The sequence below is a fragment of the Ictalurus punctatus genome, chromosome 19 (genome assembly GCF_001660625.3).
Source record: "Ictalurus punctatus breed USDA103 chromosome 19, Coco_2.0, whole genome shotgun sequence".
Classification (NCBI taxonomy): Eukaryota; Metazoa; Chordata; class Actinopteri; order Siluriformes; family Ictaluridae; genus Ictalurus; species Ictalurus punctatus.
In genome coordinates this window covers 25,308,938-25,328,937 of record NC_030434.2, presented here as the reverse complement: position 1 = coordinate 25,328,937, position 20,000 = coordinate 25,308,938, and the positions used below count along the sequence as shown (strand labels likewise).

General features: G+C 39.6%; 2 protein-coding genes and 1 long non-coding RNA gene across 7 annotated transcripts in view; 1 reads left to right on the top strand and 2 right to left on the bottom strand.

Annotated features, from left to right (window-relative positions):
* ndufb2 (NADH:ubiquinone oxidoreductase subunit B2) overlaps positions 1-511 on the bottom strand; it is a 3,306-nt gene extending 2,795 nt beyond the window's left edge. Inside the window, 1 exon segment of the mRNA NM_001201047.2 lies at positions 340-511. Coding sequence (NP_001187976.1) covers positions 340-425 — 86 coding nt within the window. The 5' untranslated portion in view covers positions 426-511.
* Positions 512-1,644: 1,133 nt separating this feature from the next.
* On the bottom strand, positions 1,645-9,470 carry LOC124629225 (uncharacterized). The gene is made up of 2 exons (XR_006984151.2): positions 7,009-9,470; positions 1,645-6,770 (listed from the first exon to the last, which is right to left on the bottom strand). It is a non-coding gene; the product is annotated as an uncharacterized LOC124629225 (long non-coding RNA).
* The window catches only part of kmt2e (lysine (K)-specific methyltransferase 2E), a 53,377-nt gene continuing 40,066 nt past the window's right edge, over positions 6,690-20,000 (top strand). For 2 of the 5 annotated variants that reach the window (XM_017493966.3, XM_017493965.3), the window contains exon 1: positions 11,318-11,588. The gene's annotated coding sequence lies outside the window, so the exon portion shown is untranslated. Of the gene's footprint in view, positions 6,777-11,316; positions 11,589-18,405; positions 18,790-20,000 lie in introns of those variants that run through there. The other 3 variants (XM_053688456.1, XM_047162254.2, XM_053688455.1) reach the window with 3 other exon arrangements.

Below are 20,000 nucleotides of genomic sequence, written 5' to 3'. Positions count from 1 at the left end.
ACACTTGGGGACGTGCTGTTAGAGGAAAATAAACAACTCTTGCTTCATCACACCACCCTGGCGTTGATTAGTTTCCTATAACACACACACACACACACTGTTTATTCTTATTATATGGCATTATGAGTGTTATTGTTGAATTAAATCACCTAAACCTGCACAGACATACACTTGACACATTCTGAACTGTGCACTTGCATGCATTAATATCTTATACTGTTTATATTTCTCTAGTTCGCTGATATTTAGATTTTAAACTCAGCTGTAATGCAGAATGTGAGTCTGAGTCTGTTAGCATAGTTAGCCTAGCCTCGTATAAACTTCCACTTTTACACTTACTTCCGGATGACACTGAGCCGAGGTCCGCGTCTACACAGCTGCGCTCCTGCTCTGAGAACTCTCCCTGTCCCCCACAGAGCCGACATTTTAACAGAAACACAGAAAGCGGCCCGTCAACAAAATGTCACCTTTCTCCTTCGTCCGCTGTTCAGAGTCATACGCAGTGCGCATGTGCGAAGCCCGGCGCATGCGCACTACACGTCCCGCAGCTGCGCGAAGCTTCCTGAAATGATTTGTTCAAAGCTTCTGTTCTTTATTTACGTGATGTGTGTCTATATATCTTCTATAACAAGTTTATAAGCGATAAAATACACAAGATTAGTTTGAAAAAAATATTTTTACGGACATGCTAATAACACGGACTGTGATTGGTTACGCATTTGCTTGGTGTAATATCACGCTGTCCACTAGGGGGCGACAAAGTTTACTTATAATTTTTTTTTCTCTCAAATGAATATCATTTTAGAAACGTTGAACAATTTTTATTTCGCTTTGTCACTGTTATGGTAAAACCATGGTTTGTTAACGTTTTGTTGTTTGGGAAAATGTGATTTCATTATCCATCCTTCTATCCATTCATTTTCTATACTGCTTATCCTACTGGGTCATGGGGAACCTGGACCCTATCCCCACACAGCAGGGGAGAACCTGGACAGGGTACCAATCCATCTCAGGGCACAATCACACACACGTTCACACACCCATTCATACACTATGGACACTTTGGACATGACAATCAGCCTACCGTGCATGTCTTTGTACTGGGGAGGAAACCCCCAAGCACGGAGAGAATATGCAAACTCCACACACACAGACACACAGCACAGCGGCGGGAATCGAACCTCCAACCCTGGAGGTGTGAGGCATATGTACTTATTTATATTACATTGTTTGAGCCAATCCAACACCAAGTACATTCGAGTCTTTTCTGTTAAAAATCAGATTTTAGGAGTTTTGTTTCATTCATTCTTTCATCTTCAGTAAGACATGTATCTTAGTATACACTGCACTGTGTACGCACACAATTTATCTTTTTGGACAGTGGAAGGAAACCGGAGAACCGGGAGGAAACCCACACAGACAGGGGTGGAACGTGTGAAACACCAAATAGACAGTAACACCCGAGCTCAGGATTGAACTGGGAACCCTGGAGCTGCGAGACCACAACGTTGAGAAGATTCATATCTTTTTATTTATGTATAATAGACTACAAAATGAGCTTTAATCAGGGTTTTTACAGTCAGCATGAGGAATTTGGAGTTTAAATGTGTGAAAGGTTGTAAAGATTCAGGAAATAAATGACGCTGACGCTTTTAATATTTTATTAAATCAGATAGAGAAGGAACAATTTACATACATAAATAAACAAACAATCAATCAAATAAATAAATAAATAAATGTACAAGATGTATTCTCTAGTCTCGTTTTAATTGTCTTTATTACATCTGTGTAGTGTTTTAGTGAGTTAGGAGAAATGACTGAAGGTCATCTCATAATCAATATATAAAAAAGCAAAGCATCACCTAAACAGAATAAATATTAATAATTAATAACGGAAACCATTAGGACTGTTAATTGTCGTGGAAATTAGACAACACTCGTGGACTCGTCCTCTGAGTTTCCAAACTGTCCCCAAATCATGTACTACCTCAAAGGCGTATCTACTGTCTGTGTAGATATTTACTGACTGTCCCTCAGCAGGTCTTCATGCCTCTATGAGGGCGTACAGTTCAGCTGGTTGTGCTGAAAGTTTTGAGGGGAGACTTCCTGACAGACCGTCTCGTGTGCGGTCACTACTCATAACCCACTCGATTTTTACCTGTCTCTGGGTCACGTGACGCTGACCCGTCCACAAAGAGGATCAAATCTGGGTTTTCCAATGGAATATCCTTCAGGTCGATTCTAGGGGAGCAGAGTTCATTAGTCAGTACAACACAGTCATGTGGTTCCCTGTCTCCCTCTGTTGGAAGAAGAGTAGCAGGGTTAAGGACAGTACGTTGTTTTATAGTGACATGTGGCATGTCTAATAGTACAGTGTTATGGTGCAGCCATCATTGGGTGGACAGGTGTGAGGTTTTCTGTTCAAGTAGGAGTAACAACACCTCATGTGGAACCAAGAGGATCAATTCTGAGTAACCTACCACCGACCGTCTCTGGATGCCACCACAGCTTTCTCAGCTGCTGCTACTGCACGTACACACGGGGGAAACTCTGCAGTGACTCGGATCCAACTTACCTGAGAACGAACTGTCCAACCTGTCGCATATGCCATCTCTCTGAGCGGTGCTTCTAGAATGGTATAGTTTAGAATGAAAGTTCTGCGATACGAACACATACATAGGATAGAGAGAACTTGTTTCTTCGTCAGAGGCTTGGGAATCTTCTGGATTGCAGATACTCTTTCAGCGGAGAGTTTCTTTCCCTTTGCAGAAATGTCATGACCCAAGACTCTCACTTCTTGTTGTACATACTGTAATTTGGAGAGACTGGCTTTGTGTCCTTCTTAGGCAAGATGCTGCAACAATTTAATGGTGTCAGTTTCACACTGTGCTCTGGAGAAAGTGGTAGAGGTGCTAAGCTGTCCTTTAGCATTTGGTTGTATATCGTTAGTGACTCTCAACATCCCTAACACAAGTGAGTGAAAGTGTAAGGATGTCCGTCAAATATGAATGCAAACCGAAACTGTCTGTCTTTATCAAGAGAAATACTGAAAAAACGCATTAGCTAAATCTACGACTGAAAACCATTCGCTATTTGCTGGACCCTGGTTTAATACAGTGTAAGAATTTGGCACGTCTAGAGCTCTCTGTTTGACTGCTGCATTAACCGCTTACAAATCTTCTACAAATCTCCATTCGTCAGGTTGTAGGGTTTTTTTTTTTTTTTGCTTCTCTCACTGGAAATATTGGGGTGCGCACTGACGAATCAGGACAGGTAACAATGACGCCTACCTTCAATAATGAATTGAAATCTGGTCCAATCCCCTCAATAGCTTCTGATTTAAGAGGGTATTGAGATTGTCTGGGCCTAAAGTCAGATTTGGGCGTGATCACGACTGGCGGTGCACTTCTAATCAGGCCTACGTCATGTTTCCCTTGGGCCCACAGCCTGAGAGGCACCTTCTTCAATTGTGGGTGTGTCTCTAGGGGTGTGGGGCTTGTCCCAAGGTTCAGAAACATTCCCTTGTCATGACAAATAACATCCCGGTTAACCTTGCACATTTCCTGAAAGAATTTTTTATAAACTCCCAGCGTCGGGCTGTACCATATGTTGGAGGTGGGTTCATGTTCCCAATCTGTAATTTTCCCACTCTCACATAATCTGACCCACAGTCCCACGTCTTTGTACTGTCTGTTCTTTATTTTGGCTAATGAGACATGGGGCACGGATTCTGGGACGAAAAATGCACGCAACTGAGTGTCACTCAATTTGACTGAACATGCACAAAATTTGTCACACCAATATTGGTACAGTTCTTCACTTTCTGGGATATCCATAAACCACTCTTTCTCAAATTAAAGTCTCTTCCTTCATGCACTTGCGCTGTGCAATGGAGGACAGAGGACAGCATAAAATCAACACAGTTGTCCTTCATCTTATCATGTGCCAGTGTCAACAAACGAGCACAGGCTCTAGGCTCGTTATGCATGGACCATTGATAAACACAGAGCTCTGTTTCTCTAACAAATGGAGTTCCCAAAGATGAGTCATCAGTTATTGTTACTCCCTGAGGTGAGGAAATCAAATTTAAGTGTAAAACACACATTAAGTCCCTGCCCAGTAGATTGACTGGACATGAAGACGAAATTAGGTCTAATACTGAATGTCCCGTCACACCCATGGAGTGCAGTGACCGTGAACTCGTTTTCGGGGATTCTTTTAATTCGCAGTGTTTTATTACTGAATACGTTGCTCCTGAATCTACCAAAAATGTGATACTTTGTCCATTAATTACAAGAGATATACATAGTAACTGTGTAAAAGGAGAGGCATGATACTTTAAAAAGGTTAAGGGTCATGACTGGGTCAGACGTTTGTGAATTGTCAGTCTGACTAATGTTGGATGTGGGTGTGTGCATATATTCCTGTTCTTTGTGAGCTAACTGATAAGAGGTGACATCAGACACCCAAACTCTGTTCCCAGGTGCCTCACCCTTCCCTTAGCTCCGCCCATCAGGCTTCTGCTCTGGACAGTCTCTTGCAAAATGTCCAACTTTTCCACAGATAAAAGCTGTAAAGATGTATCTATGGGGGTTGCTACCTGGCCTTCCTCATCCGCGTCCTTTTGGTCTTTCTCTCCTCTCCAACTTTCTTTCCTTTGCCTCTCGTAGGTGCTTCTCCCCATGGATTGCATATCATTCTACCTGAGTCATATTTCCAGTATCCCAGGTAATGCGTTGATGTTTTACAAGAGCAACGATATCTGGTTTCATACCATTCCTGAAGCTGTTTCTGAGATGTGCTACCCATGCTGTGTCTTCGGCTGCTTGTCCATCTGCGAGTGCTACTGGTCTTAATTTGCATCATGGACTTCAGTGAGACGAGATAGATACTTTGCTATTTTTGTCACGTCCAGGTGCACAGGAAAGGTGTTTGTCAGCCTCTGCTTGAACGCCGTGATTTGTGCTCTGTACCTTGTGTTGACTCCATCAGCCCACTGTGGGTTGATCAGGCGGACATCGTTCTCTGGGAATTCAGGTGAAACCTTGACCCAGTCCGGGCCAAGTTTCGCCATGAGCAGTCGTCGTAGTTCATGAGTGGTGGGTCTGAATTCTCAGAAGTTCATCCCCAAACTTTTGTTGTCCTACTTCGTGGAGCACCGGCAAATGCATCATGCTGCTCCTGATGTCTTCCAATATCCAGGGTATGTCAACTAGCATAGGGCCTCCTCCTCTGGCCACCTCCAGCATTGGGGCATTTACCACGGCGTGCACTGTCCCTTCTCTGTCTGATTTTGTTGGTCTGAAGCCCTCAGGCAGCAATGCTGTTGGTCCATTCACTTGGGATCTCGTGTGTAACGCCACCGGTGAAGATAGGACGGCTGGAGCATAGTTCGGTGGGGGTTGGTGGATCAGTTCTGACAGGTTCGGATAGAGTGGTGTAGGCTGGGCCGCTTCATCGTGAAGAGGTGCCTCTCAAACTGCAGGTTCCTCCCTCCTTCCTGGCTGTGGGTGTCATGGTGGGGCGGAGTCCAGGTCGGGATCGGCTTTCTGCAATTTAGCACACTGCGAAACAGATGAGGGCCCTGCCTGCCATTTTTTCTCTCTTTTATGTGCCTCACTCTGCCCTTCAGCAAATGCCCTCCAGTCTGCCAAAAACTGTGTTTTTTAAAAATTATTTTAGAAATATCTCTCTTCTTTGCTTACAAATTAAGTTTCTGCTGTTCTAACTGTCTGAGACTAAAACTACCTTTTTCCAGGAAAGCACATTCTTTAACCCATACATCATACTGGTTCTAACATCCTTCCCCATAATTCACACGCATAAATGTGATATTAGGACCAACATATGAGTACCCTGTACATACCATAGCATGTGGCTCAGGATGTGCTTTGCTACATGTTTTTCCCATATGTGCTTTTTCTCTTTTTTACACCTTCTATAACTTTCATTTTAAAGTTTTAATCAATTTAACATGCTATAAAAATCAAATGAATATGCATTCTCATGCACAGACAGAAAAATTAATCATATAACTTATAGGTTCAATAGAGCAAACCTTAAGAATGTAAAAGAGTTTACCTGTGAGGGAGAGTCCACATACAGCAATTTGGTAGGACCTACCGTTTTCTCTTCCCTTCTTTTTTCTTAATAATTTATTTTTTTATTATTATTATTATTTTTTATCTCAGTAAAATTTACTTGTGCATTAAATTTGCCAAATATATCATGTACCGCTGATATGATGGAATGAGGCATCCCACTTCATAATAACCCACCACAAAAATACTGCGCTCCTTAATAAGTACTCCGTTTATTTATTGCTCGAAACTGACTCTTCCCATTAGCAAATATTTTTACCGTTATTATCTCTCTAATATTAATATACATATATACACACACATACACACCCGTCAGTATAGATCTTAGTTTTGTAGCTGTGATCTAAGAAACACCAATATCTCTGCCGTCGCAGAGGCGAAGTTCCTGGATGTTCCCTTCCATAGAGACAGCAATACACATTGACTTCATAAAATTCTCATTCTAAATTCTTGATGATTCCTACCGGTCAGTGGTAAGGCTGCATCAGTCTTTCACTTTACACAACAAAGGGCAAACCGCCTGCGTGCGAACACGGACTTCAGGGTGAAAACTTTTCCGCGAGCGTCCTCTGGTTTGCTTGTTGTCCAGAAAAGCTGAAAGACTCGTGCAGTCCAGCCAGGAGACGCCAAATTGTTGGGAAAATTAGACAACACTCACAGACTCGTCCTCTGAAGGTAAAAAGGTTTATTACAGAAAGATGGTTAACACAGGATAGAATAAAGCAGGATAGAATAATGAGAACGCTCTGAAACCCTTGTACTAAACCACTACTATATATATATATATATATATATATATATATATAAGAAACGCAGAGTATGACACACTCCTGTGTACCGATAAGAAGCAGTTTGAGGCAGTTCAAACAGGCTTTGTTTTAGGATCTTGGAAGATGTTTAGACGAACCTTGAACAGAAGAACATGTTTGTGTCTCTGTAAGCAGATAAACATTCTGTACTGATCTCAGTGACATGACGTGGCCTTCTTAGGCGTTATCCTCAGATGAGAATGAAACAGAACAAGAACAATACTATTACAAAGTAAAAATGAATAATTTCCCTCACATAACATAATTACAAACTATTTAAGGCAATCAGGGAAATGTGTTTGTCTAAACAATTAAATAAAGAAACGGGTATAGTTTTAATCCGAGACATACAGTCAAAGGTAGAAGAGTAGCTCATTATGGATGGCTGTGTTGCATTTAATTAAATAGAAAAGACATGACTCTCTCAATTGACAAGTGTTTGTACTATAAAACCTCAGTTTTGTCCCTTTCTCAGAGAACATAAGATTTTAAAAACAACCCCCACACACACTTTTCAATATTTAACACAGGAAATAAATAAAAAAGAATATTTCAGAATAGAAATTAAATACACCTCACTCTAAAAAAATAAATAAAACGCAGACAATGGAATTGGCTTGTGTTTTAATTGTTTTGTTGGCGGTTGAATGAGTGAAAAGGTGTTTATGTAAGAAGAGGGCGAGAAACGACAGCAGCAAGTTTCAAAACTCTGATTTAAAACCAAAACAGGAAATTCCCTCCTACTAAATGTTTCCTTCTGACTTTTACCCAAATCAGGCGTGAAATGTGAACTCAGTACAAACTGTAAGAAGAGGCTTTACATCAATGACACGTACAGAAATAAACACGTTTTCACTCGGCAACAAAAAAGCGACTTTATTATCTATTATTAAAGACCTCAGACCAGTCAATTGAATTAAACAGGTTTAAAATGTTGCATTAATGTTTGTTTGTTTTTTCAAAACACAAAGTTGTTAAATTTCTAATCTAACGTTCAGAATGTAAATAAACAACATGAATCTACTGTAATCTTAACTAAACTCATTTTAAAATAACATTAATATGCACAATGCTTCAAAAATACAGTTTAACATACTATAAAACAAAAAATCTTATTTTAGTACACATTTACAAGCCTAATATGTAAATTTACTGTTTATACAACAAATTAAAAAATAAAAGAAAGAAAGAAAATGAAAGAAAGAAACAAAAAGAAAACTTCTGAGCTCTTTTGCTTTACATTTCCACACAGGAAGGTAAAGAATTCGGTTCTGTCTTCTGATTGGTTGGTCGTACTTCCGGGTGTGTTTTCTAGAATACAGAACAGATAAGCGCGCGCACGCTCAACGGTTAAAAATCGTTGGCGTGCGCAAACACACTGCGACGTCACACTACTTCCGGCACACGGATTTCCTTTTTAGCCTTCATCATAAATAAAGCCAAAAATAAACGAGTTGTAAACAAACAGTAAACACAGGAAGGATTTAAGATTAGAATAGTTCATCACTCCGAAACGTACTCAGCGGCGGCCATTTTCTAGGATAAAAAAAGCAGGCCACACCCACAGAGCTGAACTGGCACAGATTTAAAAATCCCCGATATTTAAACGCTTTATGTGCAAAAAAAGTGAGCTTACATTTATCAAGTTCACTTAAATACTTTATTTAAGCCCTCTAATATCTTTAATAAAACGTGACACGTTTTTAATAGTGCAAACGGCGGAATTTTTAATGGCGTCCCGTCTATGCGCTGTTCTCCTTCCCCAACCACATTCCTCTCGCGCTCGGATTGGCTGGAAAGCTTCGCAAGCCGTTCGCTGATTGGACAGCTGAGAAGTCGTTCACATAGCAACCACAGAGCCGTAGTGGAGCTTGTGAAGCCATTGTAGCGGTTAGCGTAATTTTAACTTTGAAACATCCCGTTTAAACAAATCCTTTTGTGGGGCGGGGGTATTAATATTAACCTAACTTTCACGTAATATGTAAGTTTTCATGTTCACGTTTCGAAGTCAAAGTTATCGGAATGTAAATAACCTCGCTATCTGCATCGCGCATGCGCAGTTCCCCGTCGACGCTCCGGGCGTGCCTCTCTCCCCTCGTAGCTCCGACCCTGCCCACATACGGGTATTTGTGACGTCACTGCGAAGCCAACCGTGTTGTCCGTGAAAGGAGAACAATAAAAAAGAAAAAAAAAACAGAAAGTGGCCATTACTGCTCAAGGGCAACGTTTTTAATCAATTAAAGGTACAAACTTTATCGGGTGGGGTTAAATGAAAAGACAAATTTCATCATATTAAAATAAGGTATAAAGAACCTTAATCGACGTTGAAATGGGGAAAAATAGTTTCCAGTGTTATGTCGTTCATCCAGCAAACGGCAATATCCGAAGATTAAAAAAACCGTCGTTGAAAACGTTAATTTGTTTAAATTAATCCTTATTTAGAGTTAAAAAGTCGGAAATCCAGTACTGCTTTGTTCACAAATCCTTCAGTCGATGTCTTTCTCTGCCTTCGTCTCGCTATTTTCACCTTCAACATTGTTGGACATTACATCACCGCCCGAGGTGCACTGCGCATGCGTACCCCCCTCCCCCCGCGCTTAGGTAATGCGCATGCGCAGTCACGAGGACGCAGATTCATTTATTCTACCTTACTCTATAAGAATATTTATTAATGGAACAATATGCAGTGTGACTTTCCATCAAAATAATGTGCATCCACAGGGCGTAAGAGTTTACTATGATAGCTTTAATCCGAGAATAAAAAAAATATTAAATTCTTATCAGGACATAAAACTGAGCGAAATATTGCTTTACATAGTATACAGCACTGTCATAATCCACCTAGAAATAACACACATACAATCTAATTATTTGAAATATTTAATTTCTTCAGCCAGATGTTGGCATTAATGAGATCTGGTCGTTCTTTTTTTTTTAAATTTTTTTTTTTTTTTACTCCAGTTCAGTAATAAAGACAGTGCGCTAGTATAAGGCAGGTTATGTAACACAGCCTCCTCCTGTTTGGGTCTCACAGAGGTGCACGTCAGTCCAAACAGAGGAAAACTACTGCTTTTTGTCCATACATTCAGTGGGAACAAAAAAGGGAAATGTTCAGGCTGGAATTCGACTTCCTCCTCCTTGTAAAGTCATTAAAAAAAAAAAACGTAATTAACATCCCTGTTATATGGAGTGTTAAGTTTAAACAAGACCTACTCTCTATATGTGTAGCTCATACAGTGAAAATGTAAATCAGATTAAAGGAAGTACACGGGGTTTAGGACATTTCAAACACCTGGATGTTAGAACTATGCAAGATGTCTTGCGTAGAAAACAAGCAGAATGGATATTACGCATACTTATATTCTGAATTTAGGATTTTTTATCCAATGTTTTTAGACATTTCCTTATATATATATATATATATATATATATATATATATATATATATATATATATATATATATATATATATATATAAACACATCTTCCCCATTGATGATACAGTCCTTAATGACAAAAAGAAAGAGAGAAGTGAAAGTTGGGAAATTCATTTGAAATAAGTCATCAAACAGGAAATTACATTAAGGACTATTTAAAAGCATTTGAAAACACATTTTCAATATATTTAACATATTTTCATTCTTTGTTTTGGTATCGATAAACTAATGTTGGTCTTATTTCATTATTTTTAAATTATTTCATTTAGAATTTTTTATTTGATTCTCATATTTTGTATATGCATATATATATATATATATATATATATATATATATATATATATATATATATATATATATCACTTTTGCTTATTTTTGTGATTATATTTTCCATTTCATATTTTAAAGTTGCGCATTCTGTTCCAATACTCTATCAGTTACTTTTTCACTTTACCACGTCTGGAAAAGTGCCAATTATTTATTTGTTTGTTTATATTTGTTTATGTTATCTCCATGTATTGTATGTTGGGGGGGGGGGGGGGGTGTTTGTGCACATTCCGGTAATTGTCCTTATGTAAAACACTAGATTTATCTCAGTAATAAACAGTAATATAAAGTTGGTGCAAGTCCAATGTTGTTTTTTTTTTTTTTTAGCATAAAATCATATTATTTGCACACAACAATACAACTTAACATGCTAGCAAATCCAACCTTGTTACATTTTGGGAATGTATATCGTCTGAACAGAATTAAACACAGTCAAACGCAGTGTAGAATCTGTAAATGGTGCAGTATTATTTGATGTTAAGGTGTAACGCAGCTGCTGCTAACGCCATTGAACGGACCCTCTTCCCCTCGTAGCCCCTGTGATTGTGCCCGGGAAACCCCTCAGAATGCGAAGGCGGCGGACGTCATGACGGAGAAGGGCGTGATTAGCTAGTGTGGGCGTGGTTTCGGAGAGGGGGCGGGGTTACGGCAGTTCTGCCAAGGCCGCCATTTTTTGCACAGGATTGAAGGGATCCGGGGGAAAAAATTAAGAGGGTCAAAAACTGACCAAAAACTATATTCTGAGTTTTAAAAAGCGTCGGGGTTCACAAGATTAAATAATAAAGGACCCGAAAAGGCGGGCAGTGTCAGTTTTTGGCGTTTTAAACCATCTTTTCTTCAACACATCCGCAGTGGAGAGTATTGTTTTGGTCCTGGTCTCCATTCAAGGCTATTACAGTGGACATAGATACAGGTATGCGGTTTTATTTCGATTAAAATGTGCACCTGTGTGGACGTGTGCCACTCAAATGGCTTGTTTTTATCAGGTTACAGCTAAAGCTTGTTGGCTAACATGAACTGACCCTATGCTGAAGTCAACATGTCTGTGTGTGTGTCTCTCTGTGTGTGTGTGTGTGTTGGAGATACAGCTGGTGTAAGGTTAATGGGCACGGTTTGGATGGATTTTTGTGTGTCTTTAAAGCCCTATCCTGTTTATTTTGGTGACATAAATTCCTCATATGGTTGTATTTTGGCTGAGAATGGTTTGGCATATAGCCAGTGGTGTCAGAGCTAAGCTGGCTAGTCCTGTAAGCCCCCCTGGAAATAGTCATTTATGAGCAATACACTGCAAGCTTTATGTCTTCTGTTTCTCAAATCTTGCATTTCAGGGTTTCATGTTAAAATAACAACAACAATAATAATAAAACAATACTTGTAAGGTTTTAGAAATCAGTGTATTCTCCTGTATTAAATATTAGAATTACAACAGATACAGCTCCCACGTTATGCTTTAATAACCCTAAATACCTGTGAACCAATTTAGTAGTGTGTGTATGTATATGTGTGTGTGTGTGTGTATATATATATATATATATATATATATATATATATATATATATATATATATATATATATATATGCTTGTAGCATAGCACAACCTTTACAATGGTACATCATACCCCATACACACAGACAATAGTGCTATTTTAAAAGAAAAAAGAGAGTGAAAGGATTTCGGTTTAATCTACAAAAGAAAATCAGACAGTAAATCTGTTGAACACAGTTTAGTGCCTGTAACAGCTCAGATCCAGCTCTCTGACCCATATATGAAACTAAAAATTGGTGATAGTGTTGAAATGTTGGGTGTGTTGGAGCTGGAGCATGAAAACACACCAACACCGAGTCCATGTGGACTGAAAATAAGCAACAGCGAGAAACACCAAGTGAAGTTACTGAATATAAAAGTATAAAATGGGTGTTTTTGGAGCAGGGAACACTTTAAATCCTGCTTTAGAGAGTAAGGCTTTACATACATTAAGTTATTAGTTCTTACTGTCTGTAGGACACCACACACACACACACACACAGGGTTTAAGGTTTAATTCCTGAAATTAGATGTAATTTGGACCATCTGAGCTCCAACACCAGAGCTTCTCTTCCCCCCCTTTCACCAGGCTGTTTTTATTAGAAACTGTCCACAAGCTGAACTCTAAAGCCAAGGGCTTTTTAATAAATCCTTGATTATAATCTTAATCATACAAATATTAAACCTAACCCTGTTTTTGTAGTTGTGTAGCTCCATTATTATAATGAAGAGACATGTATACATATCTCTTATTCCTGTGGTGGTGTTTTTGTTTTTAAATTTGCAAATCTTGGAGGGAAAATCTACCTCAAAATATCCTCAGGATGATTTAGCTAGCTTTACCCTGTCGCAATGCATTTCATTTCATTCAATAAAAACAAGATTGTTTTTTTTATTTTTTTAAACACCACATACAATTCCATCCCCTCACTTTCAACTGCGCAGAACTGCTGATTATTATTATTATCATTATGTTTACGGTCTAAACCCTCACCGCTGACACACTTGACAGAAAATAATACAAAAACGAGACTTTTATAAATCCAAACTGACTAAAATATTACAATATAAACCGCTTTAAAACGCAGAGTTTAACGGGTTTTTTTCCCTCTTCGGCGCACGAGCGTAATTCAATCCGCGTCCTCAATGCGTAACGTTAGCTTGTTAGCATGAAGCTATTAATTAACTAGCAGTATTATTCTCTTCGCCTCGGATGCCGATTTAAACCCTTTACTAGTAATACATATATTAGTATAGTAGTAAACGTCAAATAATATCGATATTTGGATGAAGAAACTAATATTGTGGGGGAAATCTCTCTCTCTATATAAATATATATACGTTCTTTCCGAAAAACAGTTAGCTCGCTAGCTAGCACGCTCGTTTTTTTTTGTTAGCGCTGACTAGCCGTCGTCGTCGTCAGCAAAGCTCTTTTTTAATCACAGCTCGAGCTAATTTCGTTAAACTCACTTGTATTCCGATTTTTTATCTTTTTTTATATATATAAAAATGGTTAATAATCTGTGGTGATGAAGAAAATGTAAAAGGGAGGAAGAAGAAGAAAAAAAACCGCAAGGACGGCGTTGTTTATGTGTCGCTGATGTTACACTGCTGGTCTATGAAAATGGCGGAGGCGCTGTTGGTAATGTGGAGGGAGGTGGGGGGAATCCCAAATGGCGCATGTAGGGCACTACGTAGGGCGTAAGAAAGCATTATGTCATACCCTGTTTGTAGTGTACTAAAATAGAGAACGATTAGGTATTTGGGATCGATCCGGTGTCTTGAATCCCCTGTTTAGTAATGCCTTCTTCAATCCCTCCACACCCCGCTATTAGATTAGCCGCAGCGTGATTTAGGTTAGAAAACACGCGTTTTAAACTGTTTACTTTCTATTATTAGTGACCTATGTTTTTATTTGAGGTGTATTAAAGTGTAGGTGGAGTCGCAGTGACATAACACAGAGTGTAGTGTGCAATATAATACACAGTAGAAACACAGTGCATATCAAATGACTTGTATTTATGTGCTATGGGAGTCTCATGCAGTAAAATAAATATAATATCATATTTCTTGGGAAGGGACTGGAAAAGCGTGGGGTTTAATATCCTTATTTCGAGTGTGCGTTTATTTATTTATTTATTTAGAAAGGAAATGTCTTGCACCTTACACCAATATTTGTCACAGGGGCGAGGAAGAGAAAGGTTCCTGTGTAGGACATTTACATGTTTTTTTTTTGTTTGTTTGTTTGTTTTTACACCTGAAAAAGTGTGTATTCTGTTTTATTTCCTAAGACCAACATGACTTCTAAATGCACATCACATTTCCTGACGTATACCAGGATGGGTGGATGGAGAAATTCAGAATGATAATCAGACCAGAGTCTTAGCTTAGATTAGGAATTAAAAACAATAATAATAGTAATAATGATAAGAAATGAGTCAGAATCGTGTTTGCTTTGAGGTAAATTTCCCATACAAATCCTCCTCGGGTTCACGTTTCCGATTCTGAACCCTCACTGCTACCCAATCTGACGTTTATCTGATCTGCAGGCTCGCTCCTGGACAGATTTCCTCCTGTCCGAGTTACATAAAGCCGTAAATATGCGGCACTTTGTGGAAAGAACAATAGGGGGATTTATTGCGGCCTCCGTCGCTTTGCCCTCTCTCGTGCTTTGTCATCTAGTACGGCTCGAAATAAAATCCAGAATCGTCTGTTTAAAAAACAAGTTTAAAAGGTAAATAAAAGCAGGCCTGGATGCAGCGTTGTGCTTCCGTCAGGTGTGTGCGACTGTGTGTGTGTGCGTTGTCACGTGCCCGTGCATACAGTTGTCAGTAGAATAAACAGGAAATAAGACTCCTTCAGAGCACGCACGATAGCACACACTCGTATATTTATCCGTTTTCCTGTTTGTTTTTTGTCATAACTTGTTATAATACAGTAAAAAGGCTGATCACATGACTGACGGAATAACAACGTTTACATGGTTCGCATGTCGTTAGCGGCGTCGCAATCAGTGACGTTTGTGTTATAACACGTTTGTAAGGCTTTAATAAAGCTCGGGTGTGTTGTTACGAGTAGTTTACAAGCATAAACAAATCAGCGCCTTGGAAAGAAAGAAATGATTCAGTAATCACGAGTGGAGATATAAAGAGTCACGAATTTCGGCTTTTTAGCCCGTCGCTGGTTAACGTGGAGGTCATGTGACGCTTTTAAAGAAGCGCTGTCGGCTGTAATGTAGACTGATAAGCTTGTTTTTTGTTGTTGTTTATAAATAATCAAATTCTACAGAGAACTGAAATCATTTGTATCGCTAAATATGTGCTGGTTATTGATCTATTATCTTTTCAGTGCTGTGTTTTGTTGTTATTATCATTATAATTTTTTTAACTTTCTGAAGCAAACAAAAACAGTAAATTTGAGGCAAATTTGTTTCTATACAGTAGAAATAAGAAAAGGTGTTCATTCGTGTTTGTTGTTTTTTTCTAGCAGAAATCCAGATCACAGGATAAATTTGTACGCAGACGTGCGTTTTGTTTTCGCATTAAACACGATACACGGGTCAATTATTGAAATAATTTTGAGTTCATACGTCACCGGTAAAGTTATCCCGCTAATGATTTGATCCTTCAGGTCACCGACATCAAAGCAGACGGTTGGTAAGAAATTTAAAACCCGTCGTACTGCAGAGTTTCAGGTTAAAACTGAGAAGATGCTGCAAATCCGGTTTGCCGTACCCGCGCCGGATGTGCTCGTTAAGGAGGAAATGCGAGCGAGTTATTTGTGTGTTTGTGCGACCATCGATCATAAACTTGAATAGTCTACATCAGTAGAAGACAGCTGCTAGTTGTGAGATTTTACGTCATTTTTTGAGTGAGTTATTACGTACAAATAATTTAGTGTTAATGAACGAATCACTGGAAATACCAGCCGCAGATTCAGGGAAGATGATCACACACACACAAGCGCGTTTACTACCTTTTCTTTTTCTTCTTTTTTATCACAAATCAAAATTATTTTTTTATTCTATATATTCTGTTTTATTATTTTAAGTTTTAATTGTTTTTTTTAATAATTAAGAATTTTATCACACACAAATCTTATTTTGTTTAATTCTATACTTTTCTGTTCTTTTCCATTTTACTTTTTTAATTCTGTTTTTTTATTCTACTTTTTCCTCTTTTTTATTTTCTATTTTTATTCTGTTTTATTCTATTCTACTTTTTTATTTGGCTCAATTCTTTTCTATTTTATTCATTTTAATGAGTTCAGTTAACTTAATATATTTTATTAGATTTTTATATTTTGTTTTTATTGTATTTAATTTTCTTTCTACTTTTATTTTATTGTTTTATATTTACAAAAAAATTCCACAGTTTTATTCTTTTCAATTGTATTTATTTTATTCTGTTTTAAATTTTATTATATTCAATATTTTATTCAATTTCCTTAAGTTATATATTTTTTATTTAATTCTAATTTTTTTTATTCCCTTCTTTTTTTCCATATTCTATTCTATTGTGTTTTTTTTTCTATTCTGTTCTATGTAATTCTATTCTTTAATGATGACAGCAGCAATAATAATAATAATAATAATAATAATAATAATAATAGTAGTAGTAGTAATAGTAATAATAATAATAATAATAGTAGTAATAGTAATAATAATAATGTCTATACGTCTCTCTCTCTCTCTTTTATTTTTTTCTTTGATTTTATAATTTGACATTGACAGTGAGAATTTATTCCTCCCCCTCCGCAAATCCCTTTGTCACCGGTACACACACGCACACGCACACACACACACGCACACACCCCCCATCTTTGACCTGATTGTGTGCGAGTGTGTGTAATTATCCATGAAGAGCTGATTGTTTGACACACAGATGAATGTGTAGATCACTTCCTGTCTCTCTCTGTCCTGTTAAAGTCCAATCTTCACCTCTGACAGTTACAAAGCACTGACACTGGAGACTCCTTCCATAAACCTTACAGAAACATCTCCCGAGCATATCGACACCTTTTTCTCCCGTTTATTGTCAGTGGAGCGTCCGCAATATGAGTCCCTGTGAATGTGCTGTTACTATAGAAACCATAACGTATGAGAATGAGCGCGTTAACAATAATCATATCATATATTGTGATTTGTGTTTCACTTTATATAAAATAGTCCACACACTCTCTCTCACTGTGTGTGTGTCTCTCTCACTGTGTGTGTGTCTCTCTCACTGTGTGTGTGTCTCTCTCTCACTGTGTGTGTGTCTCTCTGTCACTGTGTGTGTGTCTCTCTCTCACTGTGTGTGTGTCTCTCTCTCACTGTGTGTGTCTCTCTGTCACTGTGTGTGTCTCTCTGTCACTGTGTGTGTCTCTCTGTCACTGTGTGTGTCTCTCTGTCACTGTGTGTGTGTCTCTCTGTCACTGTGTGTGTCTCTCTCTCACTGTGTGTGTCTCTCTCACTGTGTGTGTCTCTCTCTCACTGTGTGTGTGTCTCTCTCTCACTGTGTGTGTGTCTCTCTCTCACTGTGTGTGTGTCTCTCTCTCACTGTGTGTGTGTCTCTCTCTCACTGTGTGTGTGTCTCTCTCTCACTGTGTGTGTGTCTCTCTCTCACTGTGTGTGTCTCTCTCTCTCACTGTGTGTGTGTCTCTCTCTCTCACTGTGTGTGTGTCTCTCTCTCACTGTGTGTGTGTGTCTCTCTCTCACTGTGTGTGTGTGTCTCTCTCTCACTGTGTGTGTGTGTCTCTCTCTCACTGTGTGTGTGTCTCTCTCTCACTGTGTGTGTGTCTCTCTCTCACTGTGTGTGTGTCTCTCTCTCACTGTGTGTGTGTCTCTCTCTCACTGTGTGTGTGTCTCTCTCTCACTGTGTGTGTGTCTCTCTCTCACTGTGTGTGTGTCTCTCTCTCACTGTGTGTGTGTCTCTCTCTCACTGTGTGTGTGTCTCTCTCACTGTCTGTGTGTGTCTCTCTCCCTCTCACTGTCTGTGTGTGTCCCTCACTGTCTGTGTCTCTCTCACTGTCTGTGTGTGTGTGTCTCTCACTGTCTGTGTGTGTGTCTCTCTCACTGTCTCTGTGTGTCTCTCTCTCTCTCTCTCACTGTCTGTCTGTCTCTGTCTGCTTGTCTCTCTCTCGCACACTGTCTGTCTGTCTCTCACTGTCTATCTCTCTGTCTCTGTTTTTCAGGAAACGCTTTCATTTTTGTTTTTTGTGTTTAAAGTTGATTTAAAGTCTCTGTCTCACTCTCCCCGTCTCTCTCTTTTCCTTCTTGTCTCTCTCTTTCTGTCTGTAATTCTGTCTTGTCTTTCTCTCTGTCTGTCACCATCCCCTTGTCTCCATCTCTCTCTCTCAGAAGCTAAAACCTAATGGGGAAGTTCAGGGGTCAGAAAGTATATTTAACTTTATATTATAAGTCATGTGATTTGGTTAGCCAATAGGATGTGAGTTTGGTGTTTCAAGTCTCTTTCCATCTAAAGCACTGGTGTGTGTGTGCGTGCGTGCGCGTGTGGTGTTGACAGAAAGATGTGTACCTCCTTCCTCAGAGACAGAGAGATGTAGTGTGTGTTAGTACAGCAGGTGGCATCGACTCTTCACGTCTCAGGTGACTCACCTCTGATCTCACTACACACACACACACACACACACACACACCGACATGACAACAAGGTAAACACACCTCCTACTTTACAGGGTTAACACACGCTTTCTCATTATCAGAGATCTGTGTACTGTTTTCATTCCCTGAATCAACTTTCCAGAGTGTTCGGGGTGTTGCGTGAGGGGTGAGACGTTGCGTGAGGGGTGAGACGGAGTGTTCGGGGTGTTGCGTGAGGGGTGAGACGGAGTGTTCGGGGTGTTGCGTGAGGGGTGAGACGGAGTGTTCGGGGTGTTGCGTGAGGGGTGAGACGGAGTGTTCGGGGTGTTGCGTGAGGGGTGAGACGGAGTGGTCGGGGTGTTGCGTGAGAGGTGTATCACACATCATCATGTCCTGCTGTTCTTTTCTCTTGTTTTCTTGGAGAGTGAAAAGAGTAAAGAGTGAGAGAAAAGAGACGAGAGAGAATGAGGAGAGGGGAGAGAGAGTAAAGAGAGGGGAGAGAGAGAGTAAAGAGAGGGGAGAGAGAGAGTAAAGAGAGGGGAGAGAGAGAGTAAAGAGAGGGGAGAGAGAGAGTAAAGAGAGGGGAGAGAGAGAGTAAAGAGAGGGGAGAGAGAGTAAAGAGAGGGGAGAGAGAGAGTAAAGAGAGGGGAGAGAGAGAGTAAAGAGAGGGGAGAGAGAGAGTAAAGAGAGGGGAGAGAGAGAGTAAAGAGAGGGGAGAGAGAGAGTAAAGAGAGGGGAGAGAGAGAAAAGAGGAGAGAGAGAGTAAAGGGGAGAGAGAGAGTAAAGGGGAGAGAGAGAGTAAAGAGGAGAGAGAGAGTAAAGAGAGGGGAGAGAGAGAGTAAAGAGAGGGGAGAGAGAGAGTAAAGAGAGGGGAGAGAGAGAAAAGAGGAGAGAGAGAGTAAAGGGGAGAGAGAGAGTAAAGGGGAGAGAGAGAGTAAAGAGGAGAGAGAGAGTAAAGAGGAGAGAGAGAGGGGAGAGAGAGTAAAGAGGGGAGAGAGAGTAAAGAGGAGAGAGAGAGTAAAGGGGAGAGAGAGAGTAAAGAGAGGGGAGAGAGAGTAAAGAGTGGGGAGAGAGAGTAAAGAGGAGAGAGAGAGTAAAGAGGAGAGAGAGAGTAAAGGGGAGAGAGAGAGTAAAGGGGAGAGAGAGAGTAAAGAGAGGGGAGAGAGAGTAAAGAGGAGAGAGAGAATGAGGAGAGGGGAGAGAGAGTAAAGAGAGGG